This window comes from Spodoptera frugiperda, chromosome 20 (genome assembly GCF_023101765.2).
Source record: "Spodoptera frugiperda isolate SF20-4 chromosome 20, AGI-APGP_CSIRO_Sfru_2.0, whole genome shotgun sequence".
NCBI classification, from domain to species: domain Eukaryota; kingdom Metazoa; phylum Arthropoda; class Insecta; order Lepidoptera; family Noctuidae; genus Spodoptera; species Spodoptera frugiperda.
In genome coordinates, this window is record NC_064231.1 from 5537281 (window position 1) to 5560940 (window position 23660).

At 38.6% G+C, this 23660-nt stretch overlaps 2 protein-coding genes across 2 annotated transcripts in view; both read right to left on the minus strand.

The window, feature by feature from the left end:
- Window positions 1-23660, minus strand: part of LOC118261778 (protein vestigial) — a 337798-nt gene that overhangs the window by 155840 nt on the left and 158298 nt on the right. The window lies entirely within an intron of this gene.
- LOC118262113 (uncharacterized) lies at window positions 3420-5991 on the minus strand. Its single transcript, XM_035573253.2, has 2 exons — window positions 5236-5991; window positions 3420-4326 (listed from the first exon to the last, which is right to left on the minus strand). Exons 1-2 carry the CDS (start codon window positions 5913-5915, stop codon window positions 4083-4085), a joined length of 924 nt encoding a protein of 307 aa, XP_035429146.2. The 5' UTR covers window positions 5916-5991; the 3' UTR covers window positions 3420-4082.

Genomic DNA, 23660 nt, shown 5'->3' on the forward strand with positions numbered 1-23660 from the left:
ATAAAGAAATTTTAACAATTAAATTTTATAGGACTCACAGGAGTCCTATAAAAATTCTCATACCTACAGAGGTATGAGATGATATATATACATAGAAATATGATGAAACCAATGATGTATGACTATGTTACCTTTAGCGTGATGATTTATTTGAACTCATTGTAGATACTTAACTACTATTACTATTTGTCTTTTTGACCACTACTGTAATTATTAAGATCTGCTTTTAGAAAAACAACAACCTCGTTTTGGACACTAGCTCACAGCTGTGTAAATCTGACATATTTCTTCGTTTTCGTTTTACGGTAGGAATTTCTATGAAAACACCGCAATTATACACACGTGTTCGATTTATTATAAACTACAATATACATTACTTGCGTTTATCATTCTAAGAATACAAAGCTCATAGTTTCAAGGAAAATCCTTCGTATTATCAAAATTTCTACTAAGCAAGCTACACAATTATTAACAAAACATCGAATCTACCTCTAAAACCATGTTTAAAATTACAATGTTAAGTAACGATTCCGACAAGACTACCTTACATATAATTTGTTTATTTACTAATGAGAGAATTTATCAAAAACTCGTCTCCTGGCCCCTTCCTTCTTAGTGGTCTTTTCCTTCTTCGTGGTCCAGACGTACTTGTGGCATATAGCATTACCGTCGCACAACACATAATCTCCTTCAACCTCCTCCGTCTCGGGCCTGATGCCGCCAGGGTACGGGGGCCTGGTGCTCGATGACATTTTCAATACACGTAACGTCGATTTCGTTTTAGGTGCATCATCTCGGAGCTTGGATTTCCTTATTCTTTTCACGGGACGTTTGGTAGAAACAGCCTTGGTAGTAGTCGGCCTGGTGGTAGTAGTCATTGTAGGCCATGTCACCGGCTGCAGGTACCTATAATCCATCTGCTCAACTGTCATTTGATTCGGACCGTGAAAGGGCATTTCCATCAAAATTGATGTTTTACTTGGTGATCTATAAGGTATATTAACAGGTGATAGTACAGGCGGTAGTATCGGCGATTTATGGACAGAATATCGTAATGGTAATTGCTCAACCATAAATTGCGGTTGTTTACGTGTCTGGTAAGATATCGTGATCACCGGTTGAATAGGCTGATGCAAGTTATTTGACTGCCGTAGCATCTGCAGATTCCCATTATTCGGATACAAGTTGGACTGAACAGGTTGAACGGGATAAACAGCATCTAATGAGCCCGGCTGATAGTTTGTCATCCCTAAGACTGGGCGATAAGAAAAGGGTAGTGTTATCACAAAATGCTGCAGGAATATCAGGTAATACAGGATAGTGTACCACATCACTTATCACTCATGCCTCACGAGAGAGGCCACAACACAAACGAACATGTTCGATGGAGGTGGAGGCATTGATTAAATCGGTTATGTTGTGATTCGGATTGAATGCAATTGCAATTGTTACCGATTTTTAGGAACCTCACGTTGTATGATGTTTCTGAAACAGAACTAAAGAAAGTAATGTATAACCTCACCGTCACCGTGTATCGCACATTAAATGACTGGAGTTTATCATTAGTTAAGTTGTAGTAGTTGATTGTCGAACAATAAGTCTCGGCTTCAATACATGGGTTTGCTAAAAGTTTATGGGGGCTTTTGATTAGCTAAATCCAAACGGAATGTAATAACCTTAGCCCTGTGTATGTATGTTCACTTCACTCTTGGACTTTGAGTTACAAAGGCATGATGTATTGTTGAAGAAACATAATAGCATTAATAGGTAAACTATATTTTAAAGGACCGCAGGATGAGGACATGTGGACGAGAAAAAGCTACGTCTACATTTATTATATTTTTTTCTATAAGTCTTTTTTTTGCTTGGTTGAAGTACTGTGAGGTCCAACGAATTGTTTTATAGGCATTTATCTATATTTTATACATTTAGAATCAATTTGTAGTTTTTTTTTACTCTTGAAAGTTTTCGATATACTGTGTAATTTTTTGGCAAAAATTAAAAGACGTAATATTTGTTTTTGGTATTTAAGCCACTATTAAATAAATCAATTTTATTTAACCAATTTTACATAACTTATGTGACAACACAAACATACATTAACTATCAACTTAGTAAGTATAAAACAGGATTAGAATATTTCAATTCGCTAGTATACAAGAACAAACGGGTATATTATATGCAGTTCATTCCAGTACAATACCACTTGTGAACATGTACAGGCCCTGGTCGAAGCAGACTGTTTTTTTTTTTTCATTGGTTTTAACTTATTTGAGTAAGTGGTGCCTTGTGACTGGTCGAGTGACTCCCTTCCTGCCAGCCCTCTTCTTCCAGATCTGTTGCTGGCAGTTCGCCAGGCCGACGCACAGAACTTCTGTGGGTGCAGTTGCATCAGTCGGCGGCGCAGTTGGATCCGACGTCGGGTCGTTTTGCTCGGGATACATAAGAGTAGATAACGTAGATCCTGTGTTCCCGTTGTTGTTCCCGTTATTGTTCCCGTTGTTGTTCCCGTTATTGTTCCCGTTATTGTTCCCGTTATTGTTCCCGTTATTGTTCCCGTTATCAGGAGCATCTCCTAATGGTATTGCACTAAACTGACTCCAGTCATAGAAACTCAACCAATCTATGAACTGGGGACTCAATGAATACTTCTGTTTGGGTATCTCTCGATACGGTCGCACCATGAAGTCCTCTCGCACTGTTCCAGGGTTTACCAACATTTCGACGCTATGCGAACACTTTTCTCGCCATCTGGCGGGATCTCTCTTAATAGGAACTCCGGATGGTGTTGGTCGTTCTGTGGTCGTCCGGTGTAGTTTATGCAGATCCTGCATCGGCACCACTGGCCGAAGGTGGAGGTAGCCTGAAGTCACGGAGTAGAGCAAATCGAGAAGGATGGCGGAGCGCACGAGGATAATATTCCGCATGTCTCAGTAATTATTGGCTATACTTTTAATCACACACAACGATGTTTGGTTTTGGTACAAAATTAAATTACTATTGCACCTATGTATAACAATGTAACAAGATTATGAACTTCAAAATTATGAACTCTCTACCGTGAACCGACGCGACATAGTTCCTTCATGCTAGTTCAATATTTAAAATTAAACTGATTTAAAGTAACATATTTTACAGCAACATTATTTATATTACGTTTTCAGGCAATTCAATCAGGTCATTAAAAAATTACAATATTGTTAAAATACTACACATACCACTGAGTGACGTCCACTGCTGAACAAAGGCCTCTCCCTCAGTCCTCCACTTGAAAATAGTACAGCCTGATAAGCGTAATTATTATTAGCTATTACACATTTTTTATTTTCATTTAAACCATATACCATTGTTATAACTTATGTATAACTTACAAAAACTTGTTTGTATATGTAAGGGCTCATGTAGATGATGTACAGTACTGGTGCAGGTACACGACCACTAAAGAGCACGTCTTGCATTCTTTGAGGACGTAAACAGATGTTTTGGCTTTATAACCATTAGATAGTCGGACATTCCTATCGAAGCTTACTGATGACGCTATTAAGGCAGACAAAAATAAACTCATATTTAATGTAGTCGAGGTTTTACAATAAAGTCGTAACAGTCGTCCGCAGTTTGTTTTAATTGTTTAAACCAAATTTATTTGTTCAATTTGCCTTACAGCAATATTTAACATTATGTGAATACTTTACAAAATGATTACAATACTTACATATTACAAACTAAAATTATACATTATGATATACTATATCTACGTTTTTATAACAAAAGCGATTTGAGATGAACTCACGATTAGCCGTAGCTCTTTAGCTACCACAAATTATTATAACGATTACCAATCCTACTTTATTGGGTGAGGGGAGAGGAAGTCTGGGACTCTTACTAACTAAACACCACCCCGTTCCTACTCCTGCTCTTCAATCCGGAGCCCCGGCAATCCACGATACCCGGAGTGTCCCCTGCCGCGGCTGGGGCGTGAGGAGGTTCGTTCCCTCACCCGCTCCGCCTCCTCCTTTTTGCACAAACACTTGTGCACTATATCTCCTGGGCTAGTCTAGTTAGATAGACTGGCTACTGAATGGTCAGTGAATATTTAGGATTTTCGGTTGTAGTTGTAGTTGTGGTTGTGGAGGTGCTACTGTATCATTCTGCCAATCCAACATATTGCACTTTGCGAGTTTCTGACATCGAATGAAGTCGAATGATGGCGATGTCGACTTTGTTGAATTCGGGTCTTTATTCGGGGGCAGAGTACTGCTTGTCCTTGAATCTACTTCTTGAGATAATCCAGCACGGAACTGCACCTTAAACAACTTCGTCCTATGACTGTAACGTTTCAAGGGAGTTGATTTAGTAGCTGGTACGTCATAGTACGAATCGAAGCCTGATGTGGATACTATTTCATAGAAAGGTTTCCCGTCTAGTAAAGTCTGAGTTTCAGAATATGGCGCATGTAATGTGCCTACTTTAGGTAGCCTTATTGAAATATTCCGAAAATATTCATTCGGTGCTTTTAAATTTTGATAAGATTTAAGTCTATACGTTGAAAGGGATACTTTAAGAGAATTAGTATTTTGAAATGCTTGGTTTCTACTGGGCTTGGTTACACCAATAGGATAAGGAACTTTAAAATTATGAAAGTTACTACTACCCCTAAAATATAGATGTGATGAAATATTCTGGTATCGAACATTTGGAAGCAGCTGGTTCTGGGGGCGAAAGTATTTCATAGCATCAACCACAGGACGCTGGAAACCTTGCTGAAGCTTACTTGAGGGTGAAACTCTTTGAACATTTTTAATACGAGGAATCTTATAAGGCGGTGATTCACTTAAATGAATGATGTTAGGTCTTACATTAGGGTGATAAGACTGGTATTTAGGAGGTCGGCTTGGATACGTGTTATGGATAGGATTCCAATTGTAACTTCTACTACTTTGACTAAGAGGAGATCGGCTTGGATGAAATATAATATGAGGACGATTACCGTAATGAGGCGTCGTAAGAAATGATTTACTTTGATAATACTCATGTTTAGGAAGACTACGGGGCAATTGACTCAGATATTGTGAATATGGAACACGTTTCGTTTGAGAGCGCGCGTGAATCAGCTGCGCGCCGTGGTAAGGAGCGGCTCGAGGTGTCACAGCCATGCTAGGGTATGTTGGCAGTATCGTCATTGTATTACGGGGAACATTATTTCTTTGAGTCATATGGACAGGATTCAAAACGTACCCAAGGGTTGTACTTTCAAATGTTTCATCAAATTTAAATTCCGTCACACGTGGGTGTAAACCAGCCTTGTATAACAGACTATTCTTTATCGATACTCTCTGAGGCAACTTGTAGCGGTGAGTGAATCGTGTGAAATCATCTATAAGGAACGGGTTTCTTATATTCGATAAAGTTGGTTTCATTTTGAATAATATCTTCGGAATGGAGTTATCAATTTGTTCGTGAGACGGTGTTTCTTTAAGTGGCTTCATTGGTAGATTTTTTTCATTGATAATTCCTTGATTTAGGTTAAAAGGTGGAACAGAATTATAGTTCTTGATAATTTTCATAATATTTTGTTTCGCCGGTGGGGGTGCTTGCGCTCGTAATATTGGTACTTCCTTAGCATTACATGCTGTATCTTTGTTTTTATGCAGACCTGCGACTCCAGGTAGCTCTACAGTGTCTGCACATGTCGATGTCTCCCCGCAATCAAATTCTGGAAATGGCACTGGCCCACATATTGGATTTCCTCTTTGTTCAAAGCTGAACTCTGCGATTGGAAGAGGTGCTATTCGTCTTACGTATGACTTTTGCAGGCTTATCACAGGTACTAGTGGGTGGTAGCGAAGGTTAGACAAAACTGAAGGTAAATACAACTTGTTCAAGATGATCATGTAACAAACGTTCATGTACCACATTGCTTAATATTACGGCACAGATGGTGGCCACCAGACCATGGCAGACATGAGTCCTATGTGCAGCGTCAGCTTACGCAACCCAATGATTGCACTGTTGTGATTCAGTGTGCAACTCATTTCATGGATTGTTCTCGTTGGAAAAATAATTAAGATAAACACGTATTAGGTATTTGATATTTTTACGTCTAACATGCTTTGCCAATATTTTTGTGCTTTATACATGAGTTCCACCTTAATTCTTAAAGTTATTTTGTTTTCGTTGTATGTAAATTTTCTTATGCGACATGACGATGTAAAAATTAGTCAAGAAACAAGTCAAGAACTTCTTCTTAAAATCTTATTTATTTTACATTTCTCTTAGGAGTATTTACAAAACAATCAACTTCTCCAATATTTTTATTAATAGCATTGTATCAAATAATAGACAACTAATAAAAACATGCTTGATATGATACTATCACTTGAACGTCTCACACGAATTAGGGGTGCAACACACGACCTGCTCAGCAGTCATACTTGTGATAATTAGACTAACAAATTCAAGTAAAATATATTACAAAAATAAAGGTACAGAAGCCTAATATAAATGTTATCTAGCTGGTGGGGTGTTACCGACCCATATAATGTCAGTGCTAGAAGTTGGGTCACTTCTGACTCGAGGTGCAGGTCGTATCGTTTTCTCGTAACATCTTGGAGTAACAGTCCTGCGCGTCGTCAGCCCTGCCTTATTGCTTCGTGCAGTAAGTGGCAACCTAGTAGTTATGTGCCTGATGCGGTTGCCTGCATTAGGTTTACGATGGTACTGTATAATAGGCCGAGGTGTCAAGCTACTCCCAAATATTGGTGTGGTGCGGGGTTTGATCGTTTTCGGTCTTTTGATACGATCTTTAACCAGTACAGGCGCCGCACGTAGCGTGGTCCTTGTGAACAAAAGCACAATCTGGTTCGATACATTTTCAATGTTTACAATTGGACTTGAATCACTTGTTGGGTTATAATTACGGAACCGAAACAATTTTTCATTAGTACTTGTTTCGGTATTTACATCTTTAGTGACTTTCGGTGAATATTGATTCACTGGTGTCTCTTCATTTATCTCTTTCGTTACCCCTTTATTTTCCATCTTCACATCCTTGTCGTCGTTTTTAACATTTCTGCTCCTGTTCAGTTCTGTATTATCTTTAATCTCTAAGATCTCTTTGTTCACTTTAGCGTCGTTATTTTTCCTGTCTATACTCTTACTGGGTGTGGCTATATCACCAACAGTCACCACCTTATCACATCCATAGGAATTTACACCGCACAAGATCGGGCTGCCAAGTGAGACCCGTCTGGACGTCTCAGTATAAATACTAGCTGTGTAACTGATAGGTTGCTTGGTACTTGGTTTATTTTCATTTATAAATGATCCCGTGCTTAGTGGAGCGAGTAGAACACTTTGTGAATTTATTAATATGATCACTAACACTTGATGTATTTGCATTATTATGGTGTTTATATGTCTCAAACAGGTTGCTCTCGATGGAAAACATTATTTACTGCGGCTAGTCGACGAGTGACGTCATCGCTGTGTAGTGCATTATCGGACTGTTGCTTGTAATGCTCTAATGGTGTGTTTCAATACAAACAGTTTGCATGTGAATAGCTTAGACAAATTTACTGTTGGCACAATTTGATTTACATGTAACTAGACATCGTGTACCTAAGTAAATAATTATCTACTGAGGAAAAAGCCGGCGATATACTTTTGTAATACTTATTGCTTAGTTATAAATTATTTCGTCGTCATCGTATCATAATAGGCATGCGATAGATACCAGCTAATTATAAATAAGTCATGTCAAATAGAAAAAGTATACCGAGACAGTCTACCGTTAAGTAAGACCAAAAAATATTACAATTAAAATAGCAATTGTAGAATTCTTAAAGAAAAATATAAATGTTAGTAAATAAGGGCACGGGTGTAAACATCAGCTGTTCGGAGCTTAACCCATGTCAGTGCGACAGATAGACGGACGGATTATAATAACACCCGTCTCAGCTGAGGCCGCGGCCCGCGCGCCACCAACTAATACGAATGGAAAAATAACGATCTTCTACTTTATAAAATACAAATATCTACGTCTGTATTCCTTGAGCGATCTCTATAAATAAACTAGCTACCTATTTAAATACAAAAAGTCTGAGAATATAACTTTTATTCCCTCGATCTCCACGATACGGTGTACCCTCCAATACAACTGGAGAGAGATGGAACATAAACTCCAGGGTATGTATGGGCTACTGATGGTAATACTAAATAGATTACCATCTTTAAAGCAAGTCAGTGTGACGTGGAAACTTATGTTAATAAAAGTGTTAAGTTAGGTACTCTTTGTATACGATTTTTTTAAGATACCAACGATAAGAGAAAATTAATCTTGTTTTCGCATGAGATAAGTAAACGAGTTGATTCCATCGTAATGTTAAATCTTTACGGTGAGGCCGGAGTAACTCGTTCTAACTAGAGACAATTTCGCGAGGATAATTGTATTGTCTCCGGCCATATTACTCGTGGCTCTGGGAAGAGATAACGGAGGCTGTTTGTATGATGATTACTTTCCAAGTTTTTGTGGAAGCTCCGATTGAGTGCGGCCGCGGCTGTACGTGTGCGTGTTATCTTAACTTCATCTACATAATTGGAGCGACGCTAACTCCCGCCAATGAATGTGTGTCTTAAGTGAGTGTCTTTGTAAGATTATCTTGTTTGAAATCTTTTTTGTTATAATTAAATGTATTTTCAACTGCCATATTGCTTCAGTGGACGCAAGCCTGACTGCCTAGCAAGGGACTTGATATTAATTTAGGATTTGAAAAACAAACGGACTTTTCTGTTTTCGAAGTTCTCAGTAATAAATAATATGGGGTCTGCAAAGTATCACAAGTTTAGTAAACCATTAACATTACAAATCTCTATGACACCTTTAAAGGTTTGCTGCATTATGTTATTTCAAATGCAAAATAAAATTATTGATATATGACAGAAGAGTTCAGTTTAGCTACCCAGGTAGTTATGGGTAGTATATATTTGTAGGTAGGCACTTTATCTCCGTCTATTATGTCAAAGCAATACTTACGGGCTCCAGTCACGCAGCCGCCGCCCATCGCCGCCGGCCCGCTCGCCTGCCCGTGCTGCCTTCACCTGCGAATACTGCACACTACTTGCCTAAGACTACTTTTAACTAATTGTTTAGGAAAGATAATTGATATTGACTGCAAGTAGGCAGTAGGCATGGAGTATCATGATATCATCGTTATAAGTATCATCTCCTGGAAGAAGTATACTGGTCCCCTTAGTCCTACACAATCACTCCACTAAAGGAAAAAATTTAGAAAACCTGGTAAGTTCCACCTTTGATAAGACTACCTCAATTCCTGCTTTGTACTGCTCTTGAAAATTATTTATCTATCTTTCCATGGATACGGATTAATTAAAATTCAATCAAAATGTATTATAGTAATTAAATGATAAATTAAGTGTGATCAGTAAGAGAAGTAATAATTACATTAAGTTAAGAAATATCCCGAGCGACAGTCGTGTCTCTAAATACACAGCTATGATTAATGATGATAGCTCTTACGAACAGGGAGTCATTCCTTACTTTTAACTTCCTCGAATTATTTCCTAATTTATTAATTAAGACTCGTCACTCTCCGACTGACTGGCTGACCAACTTGAAGACATTTTAACCAATTTCAATTTGAAACCGAATAAAAAAGAATGACTGAATCCGTTTTTCAAAGTCACTCACAGACGTAATTAAGTTTTAGTAAAAATAGCAGCACTTCAGCTAGTAAAAAGTCTTAGAACGTAATATTCGTTTAACTATTACATTAGTGCTCTCTACCTTCTTCGCGATGCTAGTAGCAAGTTCGTGCGAACGCTCCACCGTGCAGTAGGCACGTGCATCGCAAACGCGGAACTTACTTCTTTACCGACTGCAATGTGTCTTACACAGAATAAAATTTTATTTTCATTGTTGAAAACCTTGTGTGCAATGTATTGACGATTGAAAAAGTCGTTAGCAGAACGTTTTCTCTAATACGTAGTCACGAACATTAAACATTGTTAGATTTGCTACGTGCGCTTAGAATAGAAGTGGCTAAGATATTGCACCGCGCGTACGCACTGAGTCTTAAATTTCATGTTATGATATATGGAATAATTAAATCTTATTCCTGCTACGTCTCGTAGCACTTGCTACGCCAGCGTAGCACACGTAGCCGAATGCTACACAGATGTGCTACGGAGCGAGCGCGCGGTACTCCAACAGCGTTGCAACTTTTATTGGAAAACTTCACCCGAATTTACATGTCCCGCACATTATTAAAAACGCTTGTAAAACTTTAAAATGCTCACTTTACTACCACCTCCGACCTTATCACGTTTACATTAAAAACTATTTTCGAATGCAACAAAAGAAAATAAAAGTTGTCAAAGGATTTGTTTCGGAGCCAAGAGTTTGAATTTTAAGTGTTGGCCCGACTCCGGCGTTTACCTGCGATGTTAAAATAGTTGTTTAATATACAATAGGCTTTTACAATGCGCAATTTATTGACGCAACTTTGCATATAAACTTGTGAATTTGTTGTTTTCCTTGAGATTTTGTGTTTAGATATAGAAAACTATGGTAAAATACACTGATTTATCAGTCTTCGGAAATAGGAATGTCGTCTACTTTCATTAAATTTATTAAAACATCATAATTAAGATTACTCAAAAGTTACATAATATGTCAGTCAAGTCATACAACATCTCGTCAACAGTATTAGAAATGTTCCACAACTTGTTTAGTTAGCAATACTTAGTAACTTGATGACAATATCTGATAGTAGTAAATTATCTATGAATTGGGCACTTTGCTCGCCTCCTATATTTACCCAATTAGGGAGGTGTGCCTTGCGACTGCAAAGTTTCCCGCACAAAGTTAGGCGTGCACATAGCGCTTTTGAGTTCATGTCCCCTACCACGACGGTAAGTCATAAGCGACCAGCGGGTGGTAGTAGCGGACACTGGTTGATTGGTACCTACATACGATACGTACATATACTCGCCGCACACTGAAGTAAATGTTTTATGGTGATGGAAAGTATGTCTGCCAAGTTAATGTTCTGGTATAGATTTAAAGATTAAACAAAATATGATTTATTCGTAAGAGCCTGTTTTAAAGACATATACTAGATAGAAATATACTAACAAAGATCGCACAGCAGTGCTCATCTGATAAATCTGAGCCTTTAAGCTATTAAATCTCCAATCCGCTTGATACGCAGTGAACTGTCACGGGTCATAGATGTGATTCTTATTCAAAGCAACAATCTGTCGATCCATGTAGTAGTACAAGATGTAACCAGAGCACTCGCTCGTAACTTGCGCCAGTACCACACAGGCGCTCCTTCCCCGGAGGCAAGTTTTATTGCAAGTTGCAAGCAAGTCAACTGCGCTTTGCACATAGTGTAACGCATACGTCGCGGCCGCTGCCTGCGCCTGCCCCACTACTCATTAATGCGGTGCTGTTACATAAATAAACTCGATATACTACCACTATACGTAAAGATGTTATTTACCACTATTCATAAGATTTTGTTGAAGCATTGTTCAATAAAGTACAGTAAAATTGGCTAATCACGCATTTAATTAAAAGAAACATGATCATTATTAATGACCTTTTACTTGAACGAGAAACATAAATAGAGCCAAAACAGTGGAGTTCCTAATTTAGCTCACTCATTTTAAGAACGGTTCCTGGTAACAATCCACGTGTATTTTGGCACCATTTTATTTAAAATGATTACCACTTCTCGTGAAGCACAAAACAGTTCAAAGAAACCTAACATAGAGTCACCTGTCCGGGTCCAAAGTACATTTTAATAGTCAAAGAGCGGGCGAGGCATCGGTACAGCGGTGGCTCTCATTGTCGGCGACTGTACGTTAATCTGTCCGTCTGTCTGTCCACCCTAACAAGGGTACAAGATCCCCGGGATACACTATGATACGTATTTTTTTCCGACGACAGTATTTCTTGGCTCGTCTCTATTTAGTTAAGCTCGCGTTATTATTTACATTATATTCGGTAAAGGGAGAGTGCCGGCTTACTCGCGACGGGTCGGTTTAACTCATCAACACGCTTTGTTCCAATCATAATAATGTTTCACTGTTTACTCGCTGACACATTTTATTGGACCCAGTTACTACACAACTGTTTGTCTCTTACAATATTGTTCTTTCAGTTGTTTTGTGTTCATTTGAAGTGTACGACCTAATTTCCTAACACTCCTTTATGAATTAGTAAAAAATGAACATCTCACACAAATGTTTCCGTAAGTATTTCATACGGAAACGTCACATAAGTCACAGTGAGCTCTCGAATGGTCGTGGTCGTGTACACAGTACAGCCTTATTTTCGCTTGTCTTTTATTACGTTATCTACAAAACTATGAAAACGACTAGTATATAAGTATTTATGTAAAAGCGGCCATTTTGACCGTCCGCTCGTCCCGACAACTCTGATTACGCAATTTCAGAAATTGTCTCACTATTTTCTTGGGTTACAAGCAGAACGAATTGTATAAAAGGAAATTGCATTTTAAGTTTTTACTTTGAATAAGTTTGGAAGTTATTACAGCGCCGCGAGGAATGCACCCACCACATTTACATGGCGGGCTTGTACATTATAGACATCGTTGTAACCACAGCCGTGGAACAAAATTAGTGTGATTATTCTTTAGTAAATTGTGAGATTTTTTTATTAACTAGCCATAGTAGTACCAGTAGGTTTCAACTTTTACCTCCTTATTTAACTTCTTACAAAACATGAACTCCTATTATAGTAAAAACTTAGTTACCTAAGTAAGTAAACATGAGTGATGATCACCCATAAAGTTTAGGAGAAGTACGAAACAATCATGAAATAAATCTTTATTGTCCCCACAACAAACAGCGCAGCGCCGTACAATATGTAGTCCGGTCCCAGCCGGCGGTGCGGCCGGCGGAACGGCCGGCACGGCACTAATCCGGCCGGAGTGATACAGCGCGGTGCCGGCGCGCACAACTTGCGGTAAGCGCCCAACTTCGGCCCTTCTCAATTGCTATAATCTCTTCGCGATTGCCATTCATTTATTGTTTCGGGAGCGACCCGTGTCTGAGTTATCAGATGAAGCGTGTTTTCATACATTTTATAGATACAGTGGGGTAGGGTGATACAAAGTTTACGGAATTGCTGTATTTTGTAACTTTGGGAATTGTAGGAAGGCAAGATTTTTTTTTACTGAATACGAGTACTACTTGAATGGAGATAAATAGACATTAAGCTAATAAGAATACAAATAAAAGTGATGACGTCATATTTTATGTTATAAATTATTTGAACGAAGTCGATTAATAACATGCATATAAAAAATCAAAATCAAAGTAAGAATTCGAAATCGCTGTCGCTTATGACTCAGTCCGCGACAGAGTGGGGCTCACATGGGAATAGTTGCGTTTCGCAGTTTAGATGTGCGAAGTATCCGACAGCGAACATTAGGAGGAGAGCCCTCCGACCTCCGTCCTCCGACTCACTCGGTACTCCGGTGACGACTGGCGTAACTACTCTTTGATTTACTACAACTTCTTGCGTTTTTGTTTGATGTTTCCTTAAAACAAATATCCGCCAGTCTTATTAGATAGAATAATTTGTTCGTCAGTTAATTCGAGTAGTAGTAGAACTTTGGCCGTATATTATTAAAGTTATTTTAATTACATATAATATGCAAACAAATTTAAATTTCTTAATCGTAAATTGTCCTAGAAAAACACAAAGTAATCAACCACCAATGTATGAAATTACGCCAAGAAGACACGCGACGAGTGTCGTCGCATCCAAATGAAGTAATACAGAGTAATCACGAAGCTCGGCGGATGATTACAACCTCCTTTGTGTCACACACCTTTATTAATCATCTCGCTGATGAACTCAGCCACTTCGCGAACTTCCTTCACGAGCGCGAATAAAATAACGAACTAGTGTCGTTCAACAATAACCAACGCTGACGAATTGGAGCTGACGTGAGATGTGTCACTTTAATTACAACATTTGAGTAATCCAAGTTATTGAAGTTTGGATTTGATTACGATGAATGTGAAAGCGAAGCTTTATTTGTTCGTTAGCGTGAGTTAGGTTTAAGTACTTACAGAGAATCTAGATTGGAACTCTGTGTTTGATAATTATGCTACTGTAATTGCCACAGGTATAAGATATCAGTTGCATAATAATATTCTTAACCTCAAAAGATATAAGCCAAGCGCCAAGCAAGTCGCCCGGTAATTTTCTTGTAAGAGAATACAACAAATGAAGTATTCGTGTATGTGAGATATGATTACGTGCATTAAAACACGCGCTCGAGTAAGAGAAGCTGTGCTTCGCATTCATCGCGCAATGTATGCAAAGCGAGCGATTTATGCCGCACCCCCTGTATGTGTAATGCGCTAGTTGAATACGAACACACGAGTAGCCGGCCGCCGTTACACCGACACCTCATGTCCTTGCAACACTACCGGCTACTCGGTTGCTTTCCACTCCATAAAAAATTGTACTACTTAAAAAATAATAAAACTTTTTTCCTTCATACATATTAAGTTACTTAAGGTAGCCGTGGTCGGAGTAATATGTCTTGTTCTTTCATTTAGATGTCGTCACAAAAAGGGAAGAATTCCTCACGTAATATTTCCATATGTTCTTCAGTCAGCTAAACATTACAACCTGCAACACAAATGTAGCAAGTAGCTGACGTTAGGTGTCGGTGTGATACAGGCCCCTGCATCAAGTGTATTCAGTGAACTAATTACGTCGGCTGCTCGGTTTGTCAATCATGCGAGTGCGCCTCTTGCGCCAACTAATTATTTAACTTCGTTTCCGCCTCGCCACTTATTATCTCCTGGTATTAGACTGATTGCGACGCTCTCAGGTTCACCTGCTTCTACAGATTTAGTTCAGTGTGCCACTTTGTATCGGGCTGTCTTGCTGTAAGGTTAGAAATGTACCGACACTCTGCTGGTATCGTGCTGAACAACGCACAACTAAAGCATCATAAAACTAGTAGAAAATTCGAATTATGAACAACATTTACGCTCCGCTCCTGAAATTACCTGATAAAGTGAGTGAAAGCATTTAACCTACATCGTAGATGATACGTTTAGTAAAGACGCGTTTAAACTTTGTAATGATGTACAAAGTAGCGATAGGTAGCTAACTACAGTTCCGCTCCTCTCACGACTTCAGCGAGAAAACAGCCAACAAATAAATACACTTAACATCACTTCAACTTGGCTCGTGGAAATTACGTGTTAACTTTGGAAACTATAATCATGAAACAAAGCGGAAACAAACGGTGCGCTCTCTGTCTCCGCTTAAACCTGAAGCGATACGTGCGCACTGTGCGCGGCGGTTAATGTATTAACTTATAACTGAATCAATGTCGTCGCACACTGTGCAATTTGCACAGACAACGGGGACAAAAATTGAAAAATCGAATTTATGTGACGACGACATTCTCAGCGTACTTTGTAAAGCAGTCGATCCCCTCGCGGGACGCAGCATGGAGATTTGTTTGCTTACGAATTTCAAAACTGAATTACAGATCATCGGAGGATCCAGGTACAGCTGTCACATTGTCTCGGTGTAGGCCGCGTGCTCCCGGCGGGCGCGCGCGCCGCCTCGCCGCCTACAGCCACAAATATAATTTGTCGCTCACATTGTCTTCTTAGACACCAGTAACTCGATCTGACTCGTGCAGTATCATTAAATATATCAAGCACTTCAACATGAACCACATTTGAATAATATATTTCTTTCAATAAATCGTAGACAAAATATTCGAGTATTGAGCTTTAACCACAAGTCTCGCTATACATTGATAAACGATTCAAATGTTAAACATTTACAGAGTGTTCATTGTACCGGAGATTACGCGAAACATTTTATATCGTTAACGGAATTTCGAAAGCTTAATCCACTTTGTTATCACGCAAACATTGCCGCGTAACTCGAATTACAATTAAGTATTCATAGCACGTGAGCCAAATGTTACTTACACCTGCTTTTATAAGCTTCCCCCCAATTTCACCGACTCCGCTCACCAGCCAATCGTACACTCCGCAAGCAGGCGCTGCTCTGTAGGCGCAAATATACAAACACATCTTAACAAAACGTTTAAAGTTGCTTCCACAATAATTTCAAGCTATATTTTTAGTTGCAAAAATATTTCTCGTGGGAAATTAAAAGTACCAGTGCTGTATGTAATCAAATTAGAAATACATCTCAAAATTACTCGAGAAACTGTGTTTTGTTTGCAAACATTACTGAACTCTTTTGGATGCTTTTACATTATTGGTTAGTAGCCAAAATAATAAAGTATTTAAATAAATTTATATTGGCAAGAAACTGTGCTAATGACTACCCACGTCGTAATTGTGTGTGTATGTTGTAAAATAAATTATAATCTTGTGATATATTTAGTGTGACAAAGTGTAAGTTTAAAGCGGTACTTATCTAATTACAAGGTGTGACTTGAGTCGCGGCGAAGGTGAGCCGTGGTCCCACGGAGCGCTGGTCGCTCAGCTCCTAACACCTGATATTAATTTCCCAGCGGAGGTATAAATTTTGTCGTGAGATCGAGCCGCGACACGCCGCCTCACACCGGCCGCCGAGCGCCGCGCGCCGGACAACTTGCCTTCGCACCTCCCTCGCTACTTTGTTCCGCGGCTTTGTGGTGACTTTAATGGACTATGGGTTTTTCTTTGCTAGTTAATCTTATATTGTTATAAAGTAGATAGCTATTTAGGAGACACAGTTGTTGTAGTTACTGTTGGATTCATGGATCATAAATAGTAAATAACAACAAGTTCGGAGAGCAATGACAATACGATCAAATTCGGATCTGAAAGCTATTTCTCACTCAGCATTCCATATCGACGCCGCCATTGGCTCCGAAGCTGGAGCCCTCCGCCGCCGGCGTCGGCTCGAGCATACAATATTCCTAGATCAATGTGTCACGCACGTGACCGGCGGTACAAATACTTCTATTATTTCCAGCTATTTTTTCTCAGTTACGTGTGTAATCTTCAAGTGTTGATTGTGTTCAGTGTACAGACAACTCCACCATTCGCCAGTATGAGTTATGGCCTCCCACACTTTGAATAAAACTTTTTATTCTTATAATTTTATAAGTCCCAGACGTCTCGTAGTGACTTGACTTTGTTCACTTTTCCCGAATATAACCAGTTTGAGGGGATCCGTCTCGGCCGTAAAATTATTTTTCTTAAAGTTTGCTTAAATACCGACAAGAATATTGCGAGATTGTAGAAGCGTGAAAAATGTTTCTGTGCGATGGAACATTTAACGTAGTGTTGTTTCACAGCGCGAGGGTTGTTTGAAGTCGGAAATGGTAATTATTAATTATTTTTGTCGCTCATTATTTTTTGCCGCGCATAACTTTGCTGCAATAATTTCACGCGTGGGCGGTGGACCCTATTTTCCCGGAGCGTTTTGATACAAACACAAAATTTCATAAGGCGTCACCTATCCAAAACGTCGCTCTCCGTCCAACCCTTTCGGGAGTCGGTTCTCGTAAATATTCAAGGTTACATTCGCGCTCACAATTTTTTCAGAATTTACTTGTCCCTAAAACACTGGGGCCGCGTTACGGGCGAGCTCGCTTCATGTAAGCGATATTACATACATATACATGTACCTGTGTGTGTATGTGTGTGTGTATGTGGAGGAAATGCTACCGAGTACATATTTGTTTTGAGTTTTCTTTGAGCCATTTTAACTTTTTATTCGTTAGTTAAATATTTTATCTTACTGTATATTTTATGATAATGCTACATTAAATCTTTAAGCAGCGTTGGTGTAGAACGACTTTAATTTTTAATTTCAGATCAGAAACGAAATATTATTTCAAATATGTACTTAAGAGGTTGTAAAATACAATAAACGATCAGTGCAAGAGAAATGCAATAAAAGTGTTGATATAAACGTTTTATAAATGTGTAATTACGTCGGACCAGCACACGGTATCAATTAGAGCAGTTTAATACTACAAATCGTAATGGCCGCCGCGCGCCGTAATGAGCGGTGCGCGGGACATTGTGCCGCCATAACTTCGCCCGAATTATAATTAGTATTATTGTAACAAATGGAGAGGATACGATTTATTACCCGGCCATGTTAAATTGCCTGTTTATTATAAATAATCCCTGGGAAAACTACAATACTCCTGGATTTGTCATTTAAAAGTTTCACTATTTTACACTTGAACATTTACCTAAATATTTGAAACCCATAGTGTGTATTATTTTGAAAAGCAATATCTAATAAATTTCATTTTTTTCTACACTTCATTTACAAAAATAACTGTACCTATATGATGTGTGATGTAATGAGTGAGAGTAGATATTATTGGCCTCGCTTTACGATTGTGAACATCCATGTAATTGACATAGATTTGCAACTGCTGGACTAATCAGTACCTACTTATAACTAATGTAAATTGATATGAAGTTTATAAAATAAAGTGCTGCGACAAGAATCGCTCGTACCCACACGTTGTGGCCCCGTTCTAAATAAGTTTGTAATATTATCATTGTTTTCGCGCCGCCCGCCGCTCCCGCCCGCCGCCGCCGCTGCCGCCCGCCGCGCGGCCCGCCCGTCCTCAGGGGCGTCTCATTTGAATACAGCCTGTTTATTGTTCCACACTTTTTCTGCTATTCCTACCGAATTATCGAATAATATTTTTCTCAAAGGTTGAGCGTATTATCGTGGGATTCCGTGTGAGCACTCCCTGTCAGCTGAAGATTATTTGATTTAGTGTCGTCTCCGTCTCCCACATTGATGGCGCAAAAATTCGGTTTTATTCAGCGTGTTAAGCAATTATGTTATCTGCTGTGTTTATTTCGTAAATATATTATTTCTTTGTTGGGTTTGCACGAGTCGACGTTTTATATTTCGTAAATCGTAGAATGTTTTGATGTAATGTGATATTTTTATACAAATATAGATATTACACAACAGAAGCCGTATCTAAAATTTGCCTTTATGCATGAGCTCTACAGGCTCTACTAGTAAATTCAACACATAATCTAAAGCAATCCCCGACTAATTCGTCGGTTAATTCCCATAAAGGTAATTCGAAGATCATCGGCGGGTCGGTGGCGGCACTCGGCTGAAATATGAGCGCTCGCCTCTGGCCGGTATTAATATTTCATGAAGTAGGCTGTGCTTTGTTTAGATATCGCAACTACTGCAGGCCTGACAGACAATACTATGTTTAGAGCTGAACTAGCTAGTTCCTGGAAATGACGGGATATAAACAGTACAAGCGTAAAGACACGGTGATGAGACGAAATAAGAGAATACATACAAATGTGATTGATAGCAGCGCAGACTTAGTAAACGTGGTTACTAACTCAGTGCTGCTGTGGCTAATGGATTATCGTATGTCATGATATTATTCCATTAGTAGTTTAAGTTAAAAAAGTAGCATACAACAACAGTTAAGTTATCCTTAGACAAATAACAATGTATCTGTAACATCACATCACTACGTCTTCAAGTAGAAGCAATTTATAGTGCAACATATTATTTTAAACCAAGACATGTTCTGAACAAAATCATAAGAAGCAACCGTGTACGTGAAACATTCATAGTTCGGCACATAAGAGACGTGAAGTCCACAGTACATACATACATACATACATACATACATACACTATGTAACATCGCATGCACTCGAGATGAAGCGCCTGCAAAAGGCAGCGTCCATTCGAAGCATTTTTATAAAAAGGGGCTCTATTTACGGAGGCACCCTTAATACGGCACCCGCTATTTACTTGAGCTGTTTACAATGCGTGCCAGCCCTGGCAGGGATGTCCGCGAATGCATTTAGCTTCGCTTTGAATGCGTACTGTAATGCGAGGATCTGTGTGGACTGTGAACTGTCTCCGAGCTCCGTCTGAACGCAAATAAAACGACTTTGATGAGGGAAATCCCCGCTTTTTCCTCGAAATATCTACACATATATTATTATGATGTATTTCATATTTCAGTTACACATTTATTTCAGACAATGCATAGATAATAATATAAATATTGTTAAGTGGGTTAACTTGTGGTTTTCACTCTACAAAAGACATATCATACACTGGGTGCCACTGGCTGCAATTCCTAATCTTGGGTTCAATAACTTAGCAGTCAAATATGTTGCACTGACAGTCGCGAACATTACCCAGACTCCATCGCAGACAAATCATTACTAACCAGAATAAATGAACGACTTGTCACAACTTCAGGGATCTACTTAAAGCACTTTACAAAACTCTTATTTTGCCCCGACCTTAATGAAAACAAGTGGAACTTATGAAAGTAAACTAAGTAAAATTATAAAGTTCATTATTAAGTTTAAGTAAGTCGGTAAGTAGCTACTATCGGCTGAAAATATTCCCGCAATGTTTTTCTAATATTTACATTCCGAAGATGTTTGTGATCAGTAAGCTTATTTACCTTGATAATATACTTTGTGTTACGTTGGCTTTAGTCTAACGTACACAACATTAGAAGCAACAATCCGCCCACAGGTTCCAATAACTCGCTACACAGAGGTCGCTGTGGTTAAACAACAAGTTGTATCTAGCGGTAATTCGTGTTAATGCCACAAACAAAGTCATTAAAAAACTTCGTTAGTGTTGTGCTAGGCCCTGCAACACTCCCCCCTCCCCTGCACACCCGGCGTCCCCCTCACATTAGCATTTATATTGTCTCCTCGCCGCGAGCGCGCGCGCAACCAGTCTTTTGATTTCGCCTGTTATGATGGATGCGTGTCACACCGAACCACTAAAAACTTTGGAATATAAATTCCTATTTCAATAAATAAATATTCTACGTAATGTGACATAAGATGTTCTGTAATCGCACCCACAACATAAATTCCTTAACGTAATGAAGTGAAATAGCTTAAATACTGCTAATCGTACAAACAACCTAACCTCGAATATAAAAAAACTAAAAAACCCGACTGCGTTTCTTTATAACATGAAAATGAAAAAAAAAACCCTAAAACAAGAATACAAGAAAAATTTAAGCAGTCGGGACCCATTCTAGAAAGCCATAATTCATAATATTTAGAATGGGTCCCGACTGCTTAAATTTTTCTTGTATTCTTGTTTTAGGGTTTTTTTTTTCATTTTCATGTTATAAAGAAACGCAGTCGGGTTTTTTAGTTTTTTAAATTACCTTTTTTATTTTATTTCCTTTTAGTTTTATTATTTTTATATTTAGTGTCACTCTCATAGTAAATACGAATCTAACGACACCTCTCAAGCTAAAATCCATCAAGCCGTTTAGGCTAGAGAGTGAGCAATATTCGAATTTGGCGCCAAAAATCCGCCATTTTGTTTTTTATTACATTTTGATATATCCAGTGTCACTCTCACAGTAAATACGAATCTAACGACACCTAACAAGTCAAAATCCATCAAGCCGTTTAGGCTGCAGAGCGTGCCAAACAATTATACATACATACATACATACATACATACATACTCTCGAAAAACATAACCCTCCTTCTGGCGCAGTCGGGTAATAAAGTAATATGAATAAGAAACCTACATTCGGTTCACACAACGTGTTAATATCTAACTGTTTTAATATCTAAGTGTTATAAATTGGTCCATGAATTTTAATGCTCTCAGTTGTGTACTTCGCTCCACAGCCCTTTGTCTGAATTTAATTAACTCAATATTTATTTAAAAACGTCTCAGGTATTCATAATTCCACTATAATTCTGTTTTTGTTGGTAATACATAAATAAGGTTTCAGATGTAAATATGTCGATACACGTTCCTGTATGTATTTACTAACAAAATATGTTACTTATTGCTCCTTGTCCCAACACGTCTCTTAGACTTAGTGTAACCAAGTGTGACTAATTATAACTTAGGTAAATTCAGCGATCTAATGGGACTGCTGAAGCGAATGACCCACGCCTGAAACAAAAAATATTCAAATTAGATATTCTCTAAAACATTGCTACATTTCATTATTTCAAAAGCGAAAGTGCATTTTCTAAATATGCAATTTGTCTCGCAAGTCGTAGTGCAATCCGGTGTGAGAGCAGGCAACAATGTTAGCAATAGGCTACCGAGCGGGGCCGCGGTGCCGCGGTGCACCGTGTCGGGGCCGCCGGCCGCCGGCCAAACATCGTGTGTAACGATATTCCGGCTTTTTGTACCCCACACACTAACACACTAACACCACTTTGTTAACACACTCTACTCGTACTCCGGTTTACACGAGTATTTACTAACAAATGTATACTTTCTGAGAAATATTCTGTCCTAGTGCTATAAATTATCTAATGACGAATGAATGGTTCAAACCTTTAAGAAATGGTTAATGCTTTCTGATATAAAATAATAATTATTTTAATTTGAAAAATACTTATCACAATATAATATGACTGTGTATTACAGTAGTAAATTACAATATAAACAGGAACAAATGAAATCAATTAATAGCCACTGATCATTGATAACAGATAAAAGTGTGAGTGTTAAGTATCTATTATGGTGTCATAATAGTGCCACAAGAACCACAATAGATGCTCATTCATGTATAAATTCTTCAAAATAATGAATTGTTATGTCACTGCAACACATTTAGTAAACTCGCGCCGTCCACGTTAATGTAATATTTACATTGTATCACGGTGCAGCTCGCCGCCTTACAACCCTGTCCATGGTAACTTTGAATTAAGAACAAAACCCTTAAGATGAATTTTAAAGCGCGGCCCAACTCCAAAGATACGTTCGCTCCTAATTAGTAGCTAATGGAGCAACACGGGGTACATTATTAGGACAGAAACCATAAAAAGCCAAACCATTTTTCTCCAAAGTCAAACCCTGTTGATAAGGGAAACCCGCCATTATTTTTATTGAGCCAGTATACTCTTAGAGCTACTTTTCCGTGTCAGATCACTTTGTCCCGGGGGGAACAATTTCTTTCAATAATTCCCTAGTAATGGCCTAAGTAAGCCAGTTAACAAGACACTCTTAGAAGCTCACTCCAACAAAAATGGATACAATTTTAACTTTTATTGAATTATTCACAAACGAAGAACTCCCCGGTTGATCCGCGGCCTGAAACATTACAGGGATGCCGCATATAATTATGGCTCATTATCATTTTATTTCCCCTTTATAGTTTTTGTAACAATAATATTAGTCGAACTTAACCAGCCGAGGTACTGCCAACATACTGCGAGACATAACATAAGAGTTACCAACAACAGTAATTATAATTCAAGTGATATCGCCGGCTCTAAAGGATTGTTTAACTCCGCTATCAATACACATAAAAAGATGAAAGCACCGTACATGCCATTACCTGGCGAGGGTTAAAAGGTCAAGGGGTTAAATATTCATACGACGCCGTAATTGAGGCAATTTGTATAATCGCAACTGTTCCGCAAACTGAATTCTATAATAACATCGGGTACGGCCGTTTGCACAATGTACGGCCCATATACTGGTGGACGGAGCCATGATTTTCATCGCAAATTTATTAAGGATCATATCGAGTAGTCGGGAATAAAACGGATTCAATATTTATACACGAATAAAACCAACCCCTGTTCATCACACGCTTACAATAAATCGATGATAACGATAAA